The sequence below is a fragment of the Varroa destructor genome, unplaced genomic scaffold (genome assembly GCF_002443255.2).
Source record: "Varroa destructor unplaced genomic scaffold, Vdes_3.0 BEIS01000003.1, whole genome shotgun sequence".
In the NCBI taxonomy this organism is placed as follows: Eukaryota; Metazoa; Arthropoda; class Arachnida; order Mesostigmata; family Varroidae; genus Varroa; species Varroa destructor.
The window spans coordinates 38,359,594-38,382,533 of NW_019211456.1; the positions used below are offsets into that span (position 1 = coordinate 38,359,594).

The following is a 22,940-nucleotide window of genomic DNA, read 5'->3' on the forward strand; positions in this document are numbered from 1 at the left end:
TCGGACAACTACAACCAGTTACAGCAAACATAGCTATTAGCAAACCCGACACTGAGTTCTAACGTGTTCTACCTAATCTTGCTAGCTGCTCTTATCACTGGGAATGGAGAGCTTGTATTGAATCCTTCTACGATGTGAAATCTCGAGGGACCCTTTTTCGTCTTAGTCCTAGCAAAAGCGAATTGAGACATCAGGTGAAAAACCACTCACTGCCGACCAATCAGGGCAGCACCACCGACGGGCTAGCGACTACAGGGCCAGGGCCAGGACCAAAGGAACCAAGGGACACATTAGGACACCACACACGGGCATCTCCGGTCCCAGACCGACAAGCATCGAGTCAAGCCCCTTCAACTGTTCATCCTAGCCGGCCACGGTAAGAGACCCGACCGCTGTTCACAGGTGAACTTTCGGCACCACTTTATTCTCTCTGTGCCAGCATAAGCCGTACCGTATACACGAGTGCAGAAGAGATACATTCTAGGACACGAAAACGTCCAGCGAAATCGCTCAAATTTTGCGATCTTCGTTTGGAGTGCATTTGTCCGAAATGCCAAAGAACATAAGTTTGCTCAAAACATGGAATTGATTGCTAAGTTGGACCGGCGGCCGCGCATCCGCTTTCGTCTAGGAGAATCTCCGGCTACTGACGCTTCAACACTCAATTCGTGACTTATTATTCTACTGGCGCACGTTGGGATCACAAGGCTATTAGAAATAAAAGTGAAGGAAGAAAACTGTTAGGACATTCTTTATTGATGAACTACCGCTTCGTTTTGTACACTCGCTATGGGACAATACTTTAGATCTTACTTTTCAAACAGTCTTCCTGAATCCAAATCTAGATAGGAACCACGAGTTTGACGTTTGTTGATTTTCTTTATAATTGTTCTTACGCTATCTTCGCAACGGTTATTAGTTTATAAAAAACACTTCATTAAGAGCTAAGTGAGCTCCGTGCAGCCTACTTAGCCTATCTTCCGCGATGTCAATCACATACGCTTGGGTTCCGCTTGCTTAAATCTAGAATATTCCAATCTATGAGAAAACATTACTCCTACCTAAAATTACATTGAAACTATCATCATCAGAATCAGAAGGCGATAGCAGTACCGAGAATCATTTTCTGATTGAAATTTCTACCCTTTTCATAACAGATTTAAGTATTTTAGCTTAGTTTATAACAGCGTTTAAACTCCAAACCAAGTACGTCGTTTTAATATATTACTTTTATTATTGTTATTACAACAATGCTTGTTCGCTTTTCGACGCACGTTGTTTGTATCATATTTGCCCTTACATACAAACCGGCATCCGGGGCTCCATAGCGCTATACCGGAGGGTCACTGGTCCCCTGCCCCGGCGTCACTGTTATATCATAAACCAACGGCCGTTACATCTATAGCTGCTCCACACTTACGAGCTAGTCTCATAGGAAGACGTCTGAAATGACGCATCTAGTTTCATAAAGGGCGAAAAACGTTTTGCATTTTACCCGTCAAAGTCAGTACAATTATACAGTTTCATTATGTACTAGCTTTTTAGGGAATGTATAAGACTGAGGACTTACAAGACTGTTTTGCTCCCCAAGAACTCGTAAAACTCCGTCGAGTGCGGAGCCGGTTGTCAAAGCTAGTGAGGAATGATGCTAACATGATGTAACATTGCTCGATCAGACAGGAGAAACATCTTCAGAATCAAATAGAGGTTCTCAGAGTCGTATAAGGAACACTCTGAAAGCCGCAAAGAGTTGTTAAATCATGTTTTCTACCAAAATGTCGTTCGATGTTGTTAGTATTCTAGAATGTCGCATGTTTCGTTACACATCCAAACGTATCTACAGAAGGAGGCTTACCACAAAGGCTTGTATTGTTTCTGTTCTATTTGCGACTTGATTTGCGGCAAAGGATCAAGCAGCCTTTCTCGGCTTACATAATAGGATCGCCAGACGGACGTCTTCGGCACAAACTGCACAACAGCGGGGTAATAACAGCGATAGCTCGAAGCCTGTACATTGCGGAGATTAGTTGACTACTGACGAGATAAAGAGAGATGCGCCCACCGCCGCCAGACTGAAGTCTCCGGTCTGCGGCATATGAAGGCTCAACAGATAGGAAGGGCTCACCCAAGGGATTCAGGCAGGCACCCAAGGAGAAGCGAATCGAAACGACAGGCCAACCGAGCGCGTTGAGTCAAGGAACAATGCCAATAGCCAATTAACATAGATTGGTATAGACAAATTACGAAAAAGTCGGGTGCGACCTCTGTGCAATACTTAGCGTTTGAAATAGTATTTGATTTAGTAATTATAGCATTCTGCACGGTGGTCACGTTCTTTTATGAATACGCTATTGTATTGTATAGATTAGATTCTTGTTATCGTAGACGTAACACGTTATCTATGCGTAGAGGACCGTATCATATGGACCAGGTTCGAAGGTGTGTATTGGCATTTAGATGAATCCGGCTGACGGCAAGCTATTCATATTTACGCGTACGCTTGAAGCCTTGTCTAAAAATCCCTGAACTAATCAAAATGTTTCGAATTTGTAAAAAAAAAAAAAGCTACTCTGCAGTAGGGTCGCGGCTTCGGTGAAACTGCCATGCCGGTAAACCGAACGAGAGCATATATGTCTCTATAACAGCCGACACGAAAGGCGAGCGTAAATGCGTAAAACGTTCTTATACCTTTAAATAGGTTCGTGTTATCAGAGGACTAGCTATACCTGACTAGGCTAACATACTTCTATCCAGCGCGGCCACGTTCGAAACAGCTTTTCATGTTGAATTTTCCCAGACTAAAAAAACTAGGCTTCATAAGCACTACCTACAATCCGAATCTACCGTCTGGCCTATTGGGGTGCGAATACCTCCAAGCGTAGTGTCATGTTTGGGGTATTACTTGAGTTTACTGTATTGTAACAAATACATTTATGGTGTACACGTTGTCTACGCGGTGTACCGCGCTATGCCTTGTCCGTAGTAGTTTATTGAGCTGTTTCAACGTATGGAAAATATGCGACAATGTTTTGGCTAAGATGCGGCAGATGGTGTACATGTTCCCGATTGACAACGTTCACGACGCGGCGGCAAGACTCCATTCCCATCTTTCCTATTCTACTATCTTCTCTACGTCTCGGCGGACGACTCCAGCGAGAAATCAAAGTCGACAACGTCAACGCCGTAAGGGGATACAGCAGCAGGTTGGTGCAACCAAAACAACGATGAGGTAATCCTTCTCTACGAACGATAGAAGCAAAATTGTAGCGAACATTTCAAAACGGGTGATTTTAGATGTTTCCATCAGCAGTTGAAGTCGGTGCGAAATTTAAATTCTAGGCGTCATACTGTCTCAGACAGACCCCACAACACACTATCGTACAAAGACCCTCATCCGTTAAAGCAAGCGTTGCAGCGATGCAGGGGGACGGCAGATGTTCGAGAAAAGCTCCCGCAATAGGGTGAAGTCTGTGAAGACAACATCTGTGTTAGTCGGGAGGGGTGACGCTATAGCGAAATAAGTTGGTAGATCGTCGTTTGGTTACCTCGGTCTATCCGGGTTTGTTTACTTCTTTTGGAGCACTGCGTTTATTCTTCGAGGTTGTACCACATACGATAGTTGTCCTAATTTAGGTAGTAAGAAAGTCTATTTATAAACTTGTTCTGATCCTTGTTTATGGCATAATCACTGCCGTTAGTGTTATGGTCGCGGCCGTATCGGCACAACGAATTGCTTTCATGTTTGATAAATCAGCTGAATTGAGATTTGGTTGAGCTTTATTGACCTATCAAAGCAATACTCTGTTTATGCTCATCACAATTAAGTACGGTCAATAATAAATGATATCGCGATCCTTTTGAAAAAACCTGTATCGCTCCATGGGACGGAACCGAGAAAATCGGAAATTAACATACCCAGTATATACTGTAAATAGGCTCTAACTGAAAAAGTGAAAGAATGATTAATAAATTTTGACTAGCTAGAAATTAGTTGTTACGGAAGCGCAATACGATTATTAATAAAGAACATTAAAAGCACATAGATATCGTTGAACGAGTCTAAGGGGGGCTTTTCGTTTTTCAGTAAAACTCTGCTTGCACGGTGTGCTTCCCCATATTTAAATAATACCCTACCCAGTTCGTTGGTAGTTTTGTATCGAAGCAAACAATTGACAAAGCATTTCCCTACATTGTCGATATAGAGTTCAGCTATTGCAGTCTATTCAGATACATACCTTTGACCTTTCAGCTTGATATCGGTATCTCTTACCTAGCAGATGATATCTTCGTTTTGTTGTTACTCAGGCCAAGACTGCGTGTTTTTTATTCTGTGTATTCGGTTGTAGTTATTATTAGCGCTGTTAGCCTAAGGCGCTGCATTTCTGCCCCGTTTTCGCCCTCACCCGCATCTCACGACGGCCAATGATGTTCCTGCTTGGACCACTGATCGTTCGGTCATGTTGCGCCGTCGGCTGGCTTCAACGTTCCGGCAGGTGGTGACGCCTCTTCGATAGCAGCCACAATGATGATGATGATGATTCGACTTCAATGCCTCACTGTCCCCTCTTCGCGCTGATCCACCCTGTTCCTTATTCTTTTCAGCGCCATTCTCATATCGTCTTTGGTTGGTCTCCGTCCTGTCGGACGCTTGCTCCTACCACCGATTTGCAGATTGCATTTGACCTTTTTTTCGGGCCTCGCAATACTCACACCGGCCTGTTGTTCTCGCCAAGAACAGCGTGTGGGCAAGAGCTGTTCTGCGGTGGTCCTGCGCCTCCTTCGACCACACGACAATCTACAAAGCTTGATACGGTGGAATTTCCCCAGTTGTGTACATATAGCAAGAACAGCGGCATGGACGACTGAAATTAAGAAGAACTAAGCAAAAAATAGGAGGATCAGTCAACTGAAGTGGCGCCCCAAGCGTTGTATGTTCTGAATTGCCGCTACTTCAGCGTGACATGCATGGCTGTATTTATCAGTTGTAGCAATAACGATTAACCCGCTCCGACTGTTGACCCGGCTGTTGAAGTAGTAAGTGGATCACATCAACTGTCATCAGCAAACTCCCGTTCGCCATTTTGATGTCGAGCCATCGTAAAAATGTTTTACAATTCATGTCCTGTTCTACTTACAAGATATTACAAGATAATAAAAACTTTACTTTTTGTTTTAGTGTATGATACGAACCATTTAAGTAAGTAATATATTGAAGAGAATAATTTAACTAAGTAAATGTAAAATCTTTTCGAAAACGGTCCCTTTCATATACTGCTAATTACAATTATATATGTTTATAGGAGTATTAACTGTTCGAGGTTCATGCTGTGGGCCGCTATTTGCTAAAAATCAAAATAATGAATTGATGTTTCAGCATGAAAAAGTAGGAAGTTTAATTGTCGATAAATTATAAAAAAAAGCCAAAAGGATCTATTTTGTTTGCTGTGGCATTAAACATAAACATGGGGGCGAAACCGCCATATCAGCAAACGCTCAGTAAGTACTTACAATTCAGATAATCACGAACAATAAATGGTGCAGGCTGGCTACGTTATCGCTTGCCTGACGCAACAGCGTTCTTCGATCGATGCCGCACGCTCTACGCGTAGACTAACGGTAACATCGAAGTAACAACACTAACAAAAAGTTCTGAGCGTCTTTGTTCACGACGCACGATGATACATACTGTAAGCGTCTGGTGGCAGCATACGCTTTTTTGGGGAGATCAGACTCACGATTTCGACAAATCGAGTTCCTCCGTCCCCTACTCTGCCGGCGGTTTCTATCGACGTATGGTAGGTCCGCTCACGTCGCCGTGATGGCTGTGCCAGCAGTCTCGCTGGCCAGAGTAACCCTCGTTGGCGGATTACGTCGGTGAACCGGATCGCCTTCAACGGCGCGATACGGCGACCAGTGACCATGTGTAGAGCATAGGAAAAGTGGCTTACAGCTTTGGTTTCGGCCGAGTAATGGCGAACGGCCACACAGATTCACCACCGGCCACCCAGTTCACAATTCGTTGCGTATTGGTCATCGTAGTGACTCAATGCTGGGCATAACAGCAACGATCAAAGTTGGTAGCATTTTCGGCATCCGGAATGATCGAAGGATGGCAATGAAGGATAAAACACGCTTACTAGATTACACGATCGAACTAAACATCTGCCATCTGAAAAGTCGACTAAACGTACCACATCAGGCCCGTGAACAATAGTGGGGATTAGTGATACATTTTAACATGGACGCGTATCTGCTCTAGCTGAGAGTTCTGCTTTGTAGTAAATAATCACTCGTCTAGCAAGAAAATTATTTTGATCTAAAAGGGAATCGAATCTTCATATCTTTGAGTGAAGCTCGAATTGACTCACTAATTACCTTACCTTACTTGAATCATATGAGTCCTTTGTCCCTAAGCCTGATAGCCTGCTAGCAGATATATTTGTGGATATAAAAGTATCGTTGAATAATCAAGTGTTAATCAATTATAACTACTAAAATATTGTTTCAAAACATATACAGTTAGAATTAAAAAGGCTTTTGAAAAAAATTTTTTACAATTTGTCCTGGTTACTTTGAAACAGCAGTCTCAAAGCCGAAACAAGACTTCTTCGTTCATTCACACGAACACCTAGCACCACTACATAAGCCTTAATCCATTTCCTACTTGTATCAATGGACGGCTTGTTCCTGATCTATTATCGTTAGACAAATGCAAATAGTTATCGTCTTCGCCTCTGAGCTCGAGGCTTCTGGCTCCCAATTACGGTAAAACCCTCGGACCAGAGCCCTTTAACTAAAGCTGTCTGACCTGAGCGACCATTAAGAAATGCTGGCAGATGCAATCGCACATGCCGGAGCCATGAAACAAAATACTATTTGATAGAAGCCGCACGAAGGGGAGAGCGAATACGACGAAGACGAACACTTAAACACAGAAGCTAATGCCGAACGGCAAGTAAAAAGCACTGCGAGGAAGGTATACCCAGGCGCAGGGAGGGAGGCAGACTGCTGCTGCTGCTGCTGCTACCGAATGAAAACAACGGTCAAGCGAGAAGAGAAAAATGAGTCGTCTGGACACAATGAGCAGGAAGATACTCTCGTCATCTTGCCATTCACGGCCTTTTCCCTTACCACCGCTTCTGACAACATCGCGTCTATGCCGACAACAACAACGGCGCTGAATCGACTATCCGAAGAACGATGTCCAGCTGACGCAACGCAACGATGGCGATGATGTTGCGGCTACGTTCAAGTTGATCGGAAAACGGCCAGGTATCCAGCAAAAGCGGCCACGGATTTTGTCGCTGTTCCCGTGTTTCGAGATCGGCCGACGTTTGGGATGCTACCCAACCTAAGATGCCCACTGGCCTGGCCCAAAGGTGAACTTCGCAAAGGAACGTAGCGACATCGGAAATCGTTAGACGGGTCGGCCAGAAAAATAGAAAAGACGGAGATTCGTGTCATTGCTAAATGGTCATTGTCGCCGTGTTTAGTTGTACGTTCACGTAACGGATGTGTATGCCAATGCCTTCTAGAATTGGCAGTACTTAGGTGGAATAGAGGAGGATTCAATGGCCTACGGTTAGCAGCGATAGCGGACCTCGTCACCGTCTCGGACCTCGAAATAGATGCTGTGGCAGGGATGAAGTAGACCGGTGTGATGTCTACTCTTCATTTCGATATGTAACTGTCTCGTAAACAAACTAACACCTCCTCAATTCATCGCAATTCGGAATATACCGGCGAACAAAGCTAAACGAAAACACAACGTATCGGAAAGAAATGTGCCTTCGGTGTTTTTAAGCTTTCAGACCAATTATATAATTAGTGGACAAATAATTAGTGACTGTTAAATGCGGAGGTAGTGGAACACCGCTGAAGACTTTTCGGCAGAGCGTGCCGGGTTTCCTCGCAGCAACGTTTCGACACTGATGGATAAAGTGTTATGAGTTATACTTGTGCATACCGTATTTTGTGTCAAAAAATTCAGACGCAGTGTCCTCATCCTGTCGTCATTTAGAATCAGAAAAAGAGTTATACAAAATCGATGTGCAGGTGTTGGTAGCAAAAAAACTTTCATTATGGCAGATCTTTGCCTTCCGATACCGTTGCAACGACGACGAAGATCTTCCTCTTCAATTGGCCGACAAAGAACCTCTGTTCTTGGCTAGGTGGCACTCGATTCGCGTGACTGGTCCGCTGATGAGGACACACTAAACTTTTTGGCCTTTGAAGCATTAGATTTTCCTGAGAATTGCGTATTCCTGTGAATAAACTGCGAGAGCCTCGACGACCTTTTCTACACTCTAGCTTCGTCCTCAAACGTTGTTGAAGTCAGGTGATTTGAAAGATCCAGCGTTTCGCAACATGCTAGACTACAATAGAGACAGATATCAAATGCTACGTCGAGAAGGATCGCTACTTGACCCTGCTATAAATGTTAACAGGTTTAATGAACTAGCTGAAAAAGAACGCTATCTTTTTATAGACGTGCAACCATTTATTATACCAATGGGCCTATTCTTTTTGAAAATTGTATCATGAAATGGCCTATTCGACGTAACGGAGCGATAGTATAACAGAACATTATCCTATAGCAAAGGCTAGCTCGGTCAACAAATCGGTTTGCCAATAGTTGCTACTGGCTCGTAAACGCATAGGAGATGTCTGTTCTCGTGCAGTTCTATATATAGAGGTAGCGTGTATGTACGGTGTACTCGATCACGTGTTAATATTGTAATTATAAAAAATCATTCTGATTAAAACTTAACAAAGTGAAGACGCTTTGCGAATATTCTTCTGGTCCAACTGGTGGTTTTCGATCATTTTTCTCATCTAAGACATCTATCAGTACACAACAAGTCCCGTGAATGGTTATAATTACAATCGTTGGCCCATCGAACCCCTAGCTTCTCCACGTAGTTTTGACATGTTGGTTCTTCTCTGGATTGCAGCTATAAGACAAGTTGCGTGCCTTTTTAATCGGCCATACATCAAGTGATGACCGAATCATTCTGTATGTTTCGTAATTGAACAGGAAGTGTAGGTGATTTCATAGTTCTTTGAAACGATGTAGACACATGTTTTATCTTTTCTATCACTTCAACAAATTTTCTGATACAAAGTGGTCGATGCGTTAGCGAGGTAAGGAAAACATTTCGTTCATGTTGGTACGCGTTTGCTGTGCGAACTAAACCCGTGGCAAAATGTGTTCTAAAATTATGAAATTGTCATTGCGGCCTGTTTCCCATTCAGGAAAAAAAATGTTCTATTTTTAATGCTCGCATCAAGGTATTGTCGGAGAGTTCACTTCATTCTAACCTCATCGAGTTATCATAATGCCCGTTTAGAAGGATGAGCAAATTAAGAAACACACCCATCGCCAATGTTTTCGTTCGATATTTACTATCATAGCTAACCTTTTCGTTGTCTTATCTTGCAACGTCTGTAAAATCCTGTGTAATCCAGATGGACCAATTCGAGTTTGTAGATGGACCATTAACTTTGCCTTCGACTACTTCATTCATTCATATAAAATGGCCGCATAGTGTAAAGTCTGATTGAAGACTTCTGTAAAGCTACAACGAGCTTCTCATGGAAGTGAGTCGCACAATTTTTATTTGTTTTTAAGGCACCTATAACATCGAATGTGCTGCATAAAACAGTCATTAACTCCTGCAGACTTCAATGAAGTATGGTATAGTTTAGCAGGGGGAACGGGGACGAAACCCACGCATTGGCGAAGCCACTAGTAGTTCTATTTATGTCTATATTATTTAATATCCTAGTTCTACTTCTAAGGATACTAATAAGGCAGTAATATATTAGATAAGGCTCTTTCGACCGATATGTTCTACGTGTCGAAAGGTCGTTCCGCGAGCGAAAAACCAATGTGTGACTGACATAGCTATGAGAGACAAATTTCCCCTTCAACGCGCGGTGTGACCTCTTTGCAACAGTAACCATTATCAGACAAGTGCTTTTTTTTTATCGATTTTACAGCAGTTCACATCAGGATTCATTCAAAGTATCTGAATTTTCGAATTAAACATTTCGATTTTTTTTTTCTTTACAAATTCTAAAATGAGAAAAATGAATGATTCAACAAATCTAGATAGCTTGTTTATTGATCCATGCTGTACGGGAATCACTACTGACTGCTACAATTGACATTTAGGTGCTGACTCTGAAGTATATGAACCCCTGTTACAAACGAATAAATCAAAAAACGTGATTTATGCTGGTCCAAGTACGTTAAACAGAGACCGTCGTTGTTTTTCAGCGGCATATATTTTGGCGGGGAAGACGTTGCGCCTATCCAAGCTATGCCCAAGCTCGATTGTATATTTCCCTGCTAATCTAAAGGGTGCGTTGTAGTCTGGGTTCGAACTCGGCCTTATTCACGGCCGGCTCATTTCAGTAAAGTTCGAATCATAGAGAGCTTTATCGTGTTGGACAAATTCAGACAATGTCAGACGTCTACCTGGAGCGAATTTAAAATTAACTCTTTCCATTGATAGCTTGACTATGTAAAGGTTTTGGTTTGAAAAGTCAGTCCCTGAACTGAAACTGAACTTTTTCTATATAGTGTTACTGACTTAACAATAGTGTGACATCACGTACTACATTAACTATAAAAAGCAGTGCTATGCATCGCATATAATAACATCATAACTTGAAGTTCGCCCAGCCACCAGCGTAGCACTCATAGATACTTGAACATTTACGTCTGGATCCATTTTTACTCGGAATCGGACAAAATGACGACGTAATAGTTACGTTTACGCACCTATATCAGCTACCTCTGTAGAGTCTGCGGGAGAGACTATGTCGCCCTACGTGAGACAGACGCGTACGGTGTCGTTCGATTTGATAATTGTGATTCGCTCGTTGATCTATTGTTTTACGTTCACCGATCGCCGAGCGATAGCCTATTTCATTGTGCGCATTTATCAGTACAGAACTTCTTGAATTTTGTTCCTTGTTAGCCTTCGCGTCTGTGCTATTATATCATGTACTTTCTGGGTCTGGTGTTCGCCCGCATCAATTGCACACCGTCATGGCGTAACACAACCCAGCCGAGTTCTCTCGTCCTGTTTATCATATGGGACGATTCAGGGCTAAGAAAACGTTCGTGCGCATGCGGACATACGCAAGTTCCGCTTCATGTAGCATAACAGCGTAATTAGCAACAACAGAACAGCCTGCTAGAGCACCATATCCACGTGAGACATTCTGGGCTATGGGACGATGGGCTTAATCTAACCCAATAAGTGTTCCTGCAAGTAGAAGGACGTAATGATACGGTCTTGCAGCTGAAGAAGAAACAGGTTGTTGTTATACCATTACAAACGTTGGCATATACTACTAATTACAGATGCAGTAGTTATTGTGGTGGTTATTACAAGCTGACGGTTCCTGCTGTTCCGTCAATCTGTCCGCGATTTGCACGCATTCCCTCTATGGCACATGACTGATGACTGTAACAACAGCAGCGGCAGCAGTAACAATAACAACAAAAGCATCAGAGTGGCTGCGGCAGTCAGTGCCATTGCCGCTAACCGAGTAATGCCGCAGACCGGATCGAAATGCAATTTGACATGATGCCCGATAAAATGGGGAAACGCTTTAACGGAGCGGAGATGAGTTAACCCAAATCAACAAACGGATAGACGAATGAATGAAATGAATAGTAGATAGTACGTGCGGAAAAAACAATGTCCGGTACTGCATTTAAACATTGCGTTGAACGGGCGGAGAAATCCAACGGTTGCTCCAGCTAGTACTATTCATGGACTAAAAGAGGACCAACGTGTGGAGCTTTCTCTGTCTCTAGGCCTGGTCGTTAATATTGCAATTAGGCCAATTCTAGCGCAAACAATCGTATTTGTCTGCCGGTGCCTATTGTGATACCGACGATAGTTATACATGAAGGCGGTCGCGTCTATGCCAGCGAACATCGCTGGCTATTTCATACTGTACAGTAAAGTCAACGGTTCATTAGCTCTAATCAATAACGGCTAGCCAACCAGTATAGTTATACAGTATCTGAAAAAGCGGTCCCACACTGATCGAATAGTCATTGCAAATGAAGAACAAACGGTTTTTTGCTCATTATTATACAAGGCGCGTGAGAAGGCTAAGCAGAGTTAGTGGCAGAAAAAGCAAGTAGAAATTGTTGGAGACACAAGCCAAAATAAACATGACGAACAAAAGGTAATTAAAAATAACATACGCGCTTGCCCTTGCCCTGTACGTGTGAAACTGTTGTCCCAAATGGCCGTAACGTATTACAGAAAAACGTGAATACAGAATAAACGTTAGTCTGTCGTTAGTTCGAGTTGATACCTCCTATTAGGTCTGTGTGTTGGCTTATTACTAGATTTGCGTGCCACCTACAAACAGCGGATACGCATGTCTCATGGCCAACAAACACGATAAGAGAAAATTCGCTTGGAGGCGAAAACTGAGAACTAGCAAGGCTCCCCGAGTTTTTGCGGCGTAATTGTAATTATACAGACAACGAGGTTCGCTATTGGCTTTCTAAGCGACGCGGTCACAAATGCGGCGTATGCAACGTTGGACGAACAAAAACAGTAAACTTATACTGAGAACAAAGTAATCTCAAAAGGCAGGACGCCTCGTTGGCCGTGTCCCTAACCAAATTGACAACGAGAGTTTGCGAAATATAGTAGACCTATTCTGTCTATGCTAGGAGAAATTGAACTCAGAAAACAAAACTAACATGGTATAAATGCTTCAAATAACATTTCGTAGAATAATCATAGGGGGCTGGGATCGATGTACTCGTCAAAGGCTTTGAGTGGCTATAGACTAACTTCAGATCTCCTCCGAAGAGAGACAAAAGCGCCCGTTGCATAACTTGTGTGAAAAGTTGCGTTCGGCTCTAATATTTAGTAAGGTCTAATCAAAGGACAATTAGATAAAAAAAAAATAACTTACCAAGTTTTAGAAGGGCGATTCAGCCTCGCTATCGTCCGAGATTTTGATGAGTTCATGATTCCTATTCATGACGACTCGCCAACCACAGCGTACGATGCATTTACGCATCCACTAGAAACACGAAGTACTAACTATGGAGCAATAACTCCCGGACAGAGGCGCCATAATTGTGGGTGGCGAAGTACCTTGGAATACTTTGAGATAAACACGTTTCCTGAATGAAACAAACTTGACTTTTGTAACTTGATGTTTAGAATGCTGACTCGGTTATGATAGTATTATGGGGCCCCAACTGCGATAAGTTTGTCGATAGCCTGTTCTAAACTTATCTATAATGCAGGCCAATAATAAAGATATTCATAGGAAGAATACGATTTTACCAACGGCAAAATGGTGTGGTTGTTAAGTTTTCGCGATTTTATTACACATTGCCACTGGAAAACACAATCGCGTTTCCTAGATACTAACAGGTTTAATATTTATCAGTTTAATTTAGTAAAAATATAAGCTAATGTTCATTTTCTTAAGATGTTTTAAGCAATCAGTAAATGAAAAAATGGTTAAATTTCGCCTTTGAATGGGGCTGAAGTACTTTGAAGTCCTACGGAACGAAGGGGTATTTGTTGGCTACGTGCGGAATATTCCGGGGGCTAGTTCGTGAAATGGGTAATGGTCTGCTGCTTGTAGTAACTAGAGGTGCCTGGAATCTTACATATGCACATGCAATGATGGCTATTTATGTCTCATAGCATATAAAAGAGATTACGAAACGAGTGGTTTTTAGGACAAAAAAAAATTAAATTTGCGGTTATCTGTGTAAATACATCTAATATGATTCACTGGCGTCTGGAGTCGCCTGATACTGTTGTCAACTTTTGCTAATAAACCTATCGTTCAGGGAAGATATAAAAATTTGTCCTAATATGGGGTTGACTTCGAGCAGCTCTGAATTTCACTAGCCGTCTAAGACAAATCTTGTTGGCAGCACCGAAGGTAAAATTTGAGATATTAGAATTTATCTGTAACCTTTTTTACTACGGTTCTAATAAGGATAGGTTCATCTATAGCAAAAATAGGATAGTCGTTCGTCAGATTCGACGTGGGCACCACCAATAATACATTCCCCGTGTTGCTTCACTAGATAGGCCATGTCAACGGTATTTCACACCAAGATGAATGCAACGGTGAAATCTTTTCAACGATGTGGCCGATGGCGTAGCCCTAATGGGTCAGTGTGATTTTGGCGAAAAGGGTTTGGACAAAATGTTACGAAACTGTTTCCAAACCTTTGGCACGATCCATTTCTCGCGTGTACCTTATTGTCGAATGGATTTTAATTCTTTTTTGAGCCAGCTAAGTATTTTTATTTCTACTTTAATAAAGTACGAAAAAACTAACTAAACACTTGCGTATTAGGTAGAAATCGCGTTTTACAAAGCTCTCTATACTGGGCTTTATTACAAGCCCATTTATGTAGGTAACCTGAGCCATAACACAGGGTACATATGAAACAGGACGGCAGAAGAATGGATGGATCGATGGATGAGCTTACAGACAGAGTGAAAGAACTAACCAGTGGTATAAATACAAGGTATTAATATATATATATAAATAAATTTATGCACCAATTAGGTGTCGTTAAAGGGATTGGGAACAGTGACCCCCTGCTCATTTCCAAGCTAAGCCTAGATAGATACCTTAAGCGACTCCGTATCTATAAGCCCGTATAGACATATTGGTTGTACGTTGTGTAGGGCAGCATAGATGCAATTCTTATCTGTAACAATTCGCCACATAGTTCACATCTAAATGCACCGTAATCCAGATAATTACGATCGTCGATCGTGGTTAATTATAATAGTTATGAAAACTTCAGTGGAATCAAGTTCGTTTTCCAAAAGTAGTGCAACGTATCCATGCAATTCCCTCGTTCCTCTAGAATCAACTGCCCACCAAAACTTAATAATAATAATAATTAAGTCTCCTAGCGGGTGTATTATAGTGGAACCATTAGAAAGAATAGCCTTCTGTAACAATAATCATAGCTATTTCTCAAGAAAGAAAATACTTTCACTCCAAATTTGACCTTTTCACAGGAAATTATTAGCTTTATTCGTGGTCTCGGTGTTTTTAAGATATATACGTTGGAGATATGAGCTCGGTAATACGTTTCAGACGTCTTTCACACCGCAAATAGATGAGCAGACCTTTTTTTCTGCGTTTCATCCCAATAATCGTGTCTGATTAACTCTATTCCCACAATACTCTGACTAACGGGTAAACGCATATTCTATTAGGCAATAGATACGAATTTTATATATGCTGGATACTTCTTAGTAGGCTACTCACTATATCATGGGTTCTACGATGAAACCAAATTGTACGACCTGTACAACGGTTTACTTCCAATCGACCGACCACTATCATTTCGGCCAAAAGCGACCACTATTCATGTTCAATTCAGCCGTAAATTTAACAGATTTAGTGTTTTCCTTAAACTAACAGCCTAAAGCGTGTCCACGAACTTTCTCAAACGAGGGCGCATAAGCAAGCGCCTAAAACAAGTAATTGCTAACACGAAGGGACGTATCAGAACTGTGGAATAGCCTTAATTCTAAAACAATTATACAGTGACTTAGAACATGGGCAACTGAAGGTATAACTCACTGTTTTTCGTTGTACCATAGAACGAAGTGAGCAAGACTTGGCGCGGAATACTTGCAGAGATGCCCGAAGCAGCCTAGGTCGATCGCGAGCGACGCACCCACACGCAGGTTAGACTTTTCAACATTAAAAAACAACTGTCGACCGTAGCTGTCGTTCGTGTCCAAGAACTCACCGAATTATAACAGCTTCCTGCTACGAAACGTTGGCGTGTTTAGCGTTGATTTAGATGATGATGATTCAACACTTACGACGCCGGAGCAATCTTTTCAATTTCGTGCGAACTAATAAACACTATTTAAATAACTGAACAGAAGGTAGCATGTGGAGGTACCAGTAATCGAGCTGCAGGAATTATTATTACCATTTTCTATGTTTCCTCTCCTTTATTTAGGGGAAAAGTTCCCTTTTTGACGTATGCGATTTGTTAACGTTTTCTAGTATTTCCTGTAACGGTCGTTTCCCCAAAACGTGTCTATGCGCAAACACTGATGTGCGAGGCATATATTGGGCGACGTTTTACGCTCATTTCTGTTTCCAGGCGTCTTCACTACAGGACGTGATGATGTCGAAAATCACTTCAGTCTTTGCCGTGCAAAAGATTTGCCTGATCGGCGTAAAACGACGTATTGGTTCAGGTGTACCGACATTTTCTATATGCGTAATGTTGTTTTTCAGGATATCTAACATTTGTTTTTGAACTGCTAGCAATGGGCCAGCTTCGTCCACAGCCGCACGTCTATCGAACGCATCACACACCGGTCTACGTTCGCCGAAGCGGCTTGCCCAGTGTTAAAGCGAGTTCGTTTTTTCTCTATCTAGCTCTCGGGGCCGTCCTGCCGTTTCTCAAGGAACATCTTGCCCATCAAGTACGACCACCGGGTGGTAGCCGCTAGATTTAACTTCCATTCATAACAACTAGACAATGGCCATTTGACTCTAATCATTACTTTTAGCTCGATCGCGAATTGGATGTACCCGTAGAAAGCAACGATGGTAGTTCATAGCAAATCATAGGACATTCGGCATATTCAAATGTAACGAATGGCTGAGTAGGTACAATTGTTGCTTGTCGTTTAAAGGAAGGAATGAATTAATCCCATGCTAGCTGGCAATGCAGGAAGTCATGGAATCATTTCGACTGTTTTTAGTTTGCATGTTTCCAGGGCATTTTTCTCTAGCTTTAGTTTTTGTTATTTGTTTCAGGGGCTAAACGAAGAAGAGACACTTCTGGTAGAAGCCTTATCCGCTTTGGCGTCATGTGGCCTTCCCTTACTTTTGGTCCGTACAGCTGACCATGTCGGGTGTCACCGCGGAAGTTTATTTATAGCGGTCGTAATCACCGCTGTGGCGTATCCAGCCCTCATGTTTGTTAGTGTTTAGAAATAGTTGATTTGCGGTACTAACGGTGTGTGATTAGGTGCGAGATTGTGTACATCGTGGGCCTATGACTTTTGTCTTAACTAACCGACTATAGCTACTGTTATTGTAAAGTTGTTCAGGTCGTTTGTGTATTCCTTTCACTGCTAGTTTCGATCCGTTATTATGGTCCGAGGACCAGGCTAGCACTCATTTTACATGTTTAAGTAACACAAATTTGACCAAGTTAGAAATTTGTGCACGATCCATGCTGCCCACCGTTGCCAGGTTCCCCGAGTACAGAGGTTGCCCAGAGAGCCCGTTCTTGAATACGACTGTCGAGAGGGTCTTATAGTTGAACGCTGCCCGCAATGGACATCTTGTGCGGAGTCTGATCTCAATCCTCTTGGAGCAGCCAATTTCAGGCTTGTCGATTGTCGCGTCAGGTAAGTATTAGATCATCTCAGTGTTTAGAAGAGAAAGTTTTAATTTAGAAAAGACATTGTATATGCAGTAGACGACGAGGTGATACGCCAAACAGTTGCCAAGATTTTCATAGCACTAATTAGCGAACGTTTGTATGGAAACTTCTCGATACGAGGTTTGTCCAAAACAGTTGAGAACCCGGTGACATTATTTATTACTCCCTACGTAGAATTCTTCCATCTCGAACTCTATATACCCCCTCGTAAATGAACTGGTTTTCTCCATTTTTCAAGAAACACTTAGTGCCAGGTGAGCTGCGTCCACAGGCAGGCCATTCTCAAACTAGGACAGATCAGTAAAAATCAGTCAAAAAAAAAGAACAGTGTAAAAGCGAGCACCGTAGTTGATGCTAATAGAAATACGTATTACGACCTTTGGGATAAAGAGGTGTAAGTACGACCAGTATGACTTCCGTTCATTTCAAAATTGCTTCCTCAATGGCGCCTTCTTAATTTGACCCTATCTAGATGTCGGCCTGATGATGAGTCAATGTCGTTTGGCCCAATCCACTTCTGCTTCATGTCGGGAATCGATAAATGTAAGTACTACAGTTTATGAGGCTGAATAAAAAGAAATTGTGACAAGTATAATAAAAGCTACATTCAGCATTTACCAAAACATAGCAACGTCAGTAAGCGGATCTGATAAAACGGTACAGAAACTCACTCGGGTTTACAATTTTAAACTTGCAATTTGAAAGACTGCGACAGAATGGGCCTGTCGTCGAACGATACACATATTAACCAAGTAGTTAATTTAGTGGTTCACCAATGGAGCCCATAAAAATGCATTAGAACCGAGCATTCATAGAGACCGCAAATCCTGTTAAGTAATTACTTCATTAAATACCCAGTGTACCTGTTACAGCGCAACATTGCCATGTTTTGGAGCGAGGTAATACATCTGTAAGTTTTACCTCGACATTTCTATCGTCAACGGCGAGGTCTTTAGCCTGGACGCCTGCAGACCCTACTGACATACAGGTGAGCGTCGTAGTGTTTTTTGGGTGGGGTTTTTTTTTGAGGACAATTGGTTTCATTAAGATGACATCATTAATTGCCTACCCGGTATCGTCTTTGAACTGATCGAACAGGCGGTCTGTGGATTTGATCTTATGTCCCCAATCAGCTTCAACGGAAAGGCCTACAATGACCTCGTGTGTAGGAGTGCAACATCCAATTGTGTCCGGTGCAAGGTTTCAATAGCTGATTCAAATGGTATACAAAAAAAACACGACCTAGAGATTTTTAGTTAGTACGGAACGTACACATCAACTTTGAATAAAGAATTATGCAGACTTATGAAAGCTTTGCTGAAGTTAAAAATCTATATTTTCTTTTTTACAAATAATAATAATAATAATAATGGTTCTCAGCCTCGGCTAAGGTATCATGAAGTGATACAGCTTTTCCAATACTCTGTATCTTAAGGCTGATCGAAAAGTAAGTACAGTATAAACATATATTTGTCATCGTTATTTCATCAACATAGGTTAACAATGAATTAGAGACAGATAGTGGGTAAATACGATAAAAAATAGATACATAGTGGGGCAAGCAGGAGAGATCATTGTCCTGAACAAGTACATCTGAAGTATAAACTATGATTAAAACAAACTAGGAATGAAAAGTATTGTTTCTAAATGAAGTTGCATATTTGTGCCTTCGATTTTATTGTTAGGCCGTCAGATGAAAGCTGCCTCGTGTATCGAGGAAGAAGGTGATCCTCAGTTAACGCTATGGTTCACGTTGATACTTCGCTGCGCCGGCGATGCATTTGCCATGTCAGCTGTTATTCTTCTGGATTTGTTAGCTTTGGACGCTTCACGCGATTCAATGACTAAATTAGGTTGTATACGCGTCTGGAGTTGCCTCGGAGGCTCGATAGGGGCTTTGGTGTCTGGTCTGCTGCTCGACTACTTTAAGACAAACGTAGAAGCAATCCAATGGGCGCCGTCTGCTATTCTATTTGCCGGTGTGTATCTGCTAAAATCATCTTCGGCCATATCACACAGACTGTGTAACTGATACAACTATGGGAATAACACAATGATACCATTTTACTCATAATACGGTAGTAACTGGTTATTTTTCAAACCCGTAGCGAGAGCTGATTTTGAAATTTTTTGTTTGATTTTTTTTTCTTTGATCGATTGATAATTTTGAAATTTGAATGAAAAAAAAAAAACGTTGGTATTAATATACAACTACAATATCTTTTTATGGTACAGCCTAGCAAAAGCAGGTCGTACTTTTCACGTGTGATGTCCTGCTTAGGTATAGGTTAGAACGAATAAGCAATACGCAGCGTTTTATTTGATTTTAGCTTGCTCAAGAACCATATAGATAAACTGCTTTATCTGTTGTTTTTGGCAATCATGTTGTGAAGGTTGCTGCATCGTTATCGAAGCTATAGCGTGTTGCTTATTGCGGCCAGTCGAAGGAATCAGCTCGTTTTTTATCGATCATGGCTCGCAACACCGGCGCCTCTGGTCGGGCGAAATGATCCTCTTACTCGTCCTTACCATAGCGCTTGGCACTGATCTTGCCCTTATCGAAGGTCATGTCAAACCCTGGTTAGTATACAGTTTTTTTCGCATTTTCAAGTTCGACAGTGTGTCCGTTACTGGCTAAAGTTTCAATTTGCGTATGCTTCGAAGTATAGCAAACTTCGTCACGTTTCGAAATGGCGCAAAGCACTTAAGTTGCTGGAGAGAAAAAAGCTCCTTACTCTACTGTTCCATTTTTACAGGTACCAAACTATGGGAGCTTCGTTTGCGGATCTCGGCCTAAGTTGGAGTGTTCCGCTGTTAATTGCCTTGCCCCTTATGACGGCGGCCGATACTCTTCTCAAAGGAACTGGGCGCGTGAACCTCCTGGTGTTTGCGTCTCTCTTTTATGCCACGCGGATGGCTGGAGTATCGTTCGTTCGGTATGAATGCTACACTTATAGAAGATATTGCATTGCCCCATATGAAAATATTCATTGGCTCTGCATTGAACTATAAAGCAATTTTTAAAGAACGCAGCTTTTACTACTGCATTCAAATGTGTCAGCCGATAGCCCTTCGTGACCTTTACAATTAGGGACAATACGACATAGTCTTGTGATTGCAACTATTTTACGTTGTACCCTTCGTTAATTACAAAATAAACATCAGTATCTATTATGAAAATAGAGGAATACATAGAAGTTCATATAACATTATTCTATTAGCTCACTTATACTTACTTCTGCGGATGTAGGTGCCTCCGATGGGCGGTCCCGTTCGAGCTGTTGACCTGTTTAACCGGTCCTGTTTTCTGGCTTGCCTTAGTCTCGTACAGTCGAAAGATTTCGCGACCGGAAAACCGTTCACTCGTACATACACTTGTCAACATTGCACATATCGGAATTGGTTTGTGTACCACTGCTTAAAAAGAGTTTAACTTTTCCTTACTTTTCAACATACACAAACATAATGCAGTAACATCGTTGTTATTCTACAGCAGAAATATTCAAAAACCGTCTGCTTATCCCATCAAGTGAGCATAATTGACTGAGACATTTTTAGCGATGAGCCGTGCGCTAACCTCTCCAGGTTACTAGCGTTGTCGATCCAACGTTCGTCGACTCGCCAAAACATAACCTCAATGAGCGGCATGCAAAGAAAAATTTCCCGAAACAAGCTAGCCATGCTCCACATACGCAATCCTGGCACCATTTTTCTTCTTTCAGGACTAGAGACTTTCATCTGGTACTCAATACTTAACCTCACGCTAAACATGGCGATGTCCTAAGCACCGTTGGTAACGTTTGCTGTACTAGGTAAGAAGTCAATGATTTTTCTTTCCACAGGGAGGCTACTTTGCCTAGTTGTAGGCTCATTTGCTATCGAAACGGTCGGACTGCGCTGGACCCTTCGACTGGCGGCTACAGCCACGGCAGGCATAGGGCTTACGTTTTACAACTGCTACCACTGCTGCGTGAGGGTCGCCCGCATTCGCAGGTTACAAAGGCGAAGCCATCTTCACCGACAGCTAAGCAGTAAGACATTTTTTTCGTCAAACGAAGAACACAGTTCCCTTAGGCGTAGACACGCAAAGCTTCGTATTGTATTGGTTTCGTCATAGTGGAGACATACATATTCTGTTTCGCCTGCACGTGGATGGTCATATATTCATTAGAGTACGCACTACTATGTCTGGCGAGATAAAAACTAATAGAATGAGCACGCTTAATTCATTCTGATAGCATATATAAGACGGTATTTAGCGTCTTCCGCAACAAATAAGCTCATGGCGGGGCGTGCTAATGGCGGGATATGGCGTAATCATTTTGAAAATCAGTGTAACCTTTTTCATTTCCCTACCGATTCGATTATGGCAGAGGCAAAATAGTTATTCTCTTCTTAGTACGTTTGTAATAAGGCGATTTTATGCAACCTTTGAAATGTTTATCTGGATACAGCTGATAATGGCCAGTGGTATCCAGACTCGATTCAGGGAGAGCCTTACAGCTGGCCCGTTATGGAGCCCCCTCGAGTGCCTCCACTCCTCAGGTACCTATTGCATCGTTTCAGAGTAATATGGATCACTCATACTTCCACGTACATTACCATTGTAATTTTGCGCTTTTCACATCTCTATTGTACATGCTTAACAGTAAAAGGGATTTCGAGTTTCATTCATAGAAGCAAAGCTTGTAAGGTTATTTTCATGTTCATTATTACCTTAAAAGTGTTTTAGGGTACTATGTAGATGCCGAAAAAAACTATTGTTTACGTATTTGGACACAAGTTTCTTTGTAATCTGAAATGCAAATGCTAAAAGGCTCTTTAATGGCTGCTCTACGTTCTGTACCCTTTGATAATCCTGATAGGCCGCGTTCTGCTCTCGCCATACCTTCGGCCTACGATTCGGACGATTCTGACGACCCTTACGGATACGGTGGTGCTGGGAGTCTTTACTATAGCCGAAACAACTTTTCACGATCAACCTCGAGACTACCACGACAAAGTCAGATATAGAGCACTCGCCGTTTTTTAGTAATCCAGAAGACACAGACTTTACGATCGAATTTGCAACTATGAATTGACGGAAAAGTTAATAAAAGCTTTTGAATGAACATGGTAAATGATACTTGTGCTGATGAAGAAAAAAAAGTCTAACATGTTGCTACATTTATAGATAACACCATCAAATACAAAATTTCCGTAAGGTTACTACGGAGTAGCGGGAAACGTTTTGTGCTAAACTGAATCAAAGTTCGTAGGTATCATAGTAAGGATGCAATTTATTTGAACAAAAACACTATAAATGTGAGCCATATTATAGTAGCATAAATAGCAAGGCCAACTTACGTCTATTAGATGCATTGTTTCGTAGAGTTACGCATGCTCAAATACTCTAGAACATCAATGTAATAAAATAATTGCATTTTTATGGAATATAGGCCAAACAAAGAAGGTCGCAAAAGCATGATTTAAA

At 41.9% G+C, this 22,940-nt stretch overlaps 1 protein-coding gene across 6 annotated transcripts; it reads left to right on the forward strand.

Moving 5' to 3' along the window:
• The first annotated feature begins 7,170 nt into the window (after nucleotides 1-7,170).
• Nucleotides 7,171-22,587, forward strand: LOC111247101 (uncharacterized). Of its 6 annotated transcripts, none has more exons than XM_086983709.1 (15): nucleotides 7,171-8,338; nucleotides 15,651-15,737; nucleotides 16,169-16,496; nucleotides 16,834-16,998; nucleotides 17,275-17,432; nucleotides 17,940-18,010; nucleotides 18,340-18,455; nucleotides 18,566-18,689; nucleotides 19,153-19,446; nucleotides 19,861-20,047; nucleotides 20,224-20,403; nucleotides 20,718-20,869; nucleotides 21,310-21,498; nucleotides 21,922-22,012; nucleotides 22,333-22,587. In XM_086983709.1, the coding sequence occupies exons 3-15, from the start codon at nucleotides 16,338-16,340 to the stop codon at nucleotides 22,478-22,480; spliced, it is 2,034 nt and encodes a 677-aa protein (XP_086839835.1). In that variant the 5' UTR covers nucleotides 7,171-8,338; nucleotides 15,651-15,737; nucleotides 16,169-16,337; the 3' UTR covers nucleotides 22,481-22,587. The 6 variants fall into 6 exon arrangements, with proteins under 6 accessions (XP_086839835.1, XP_086839836.1, XP_022653406.1 ...); XM_086983710.1 differs by having other exon boundaries at nucleotides 16,306-16,496; XM_022797671.2 differs by having other exon boundaries at nucleotides 16,336-16,496.
• The last annotated feature ends 353 nt before the right edge of the window (nucleotides 22,588-22,940 follow it).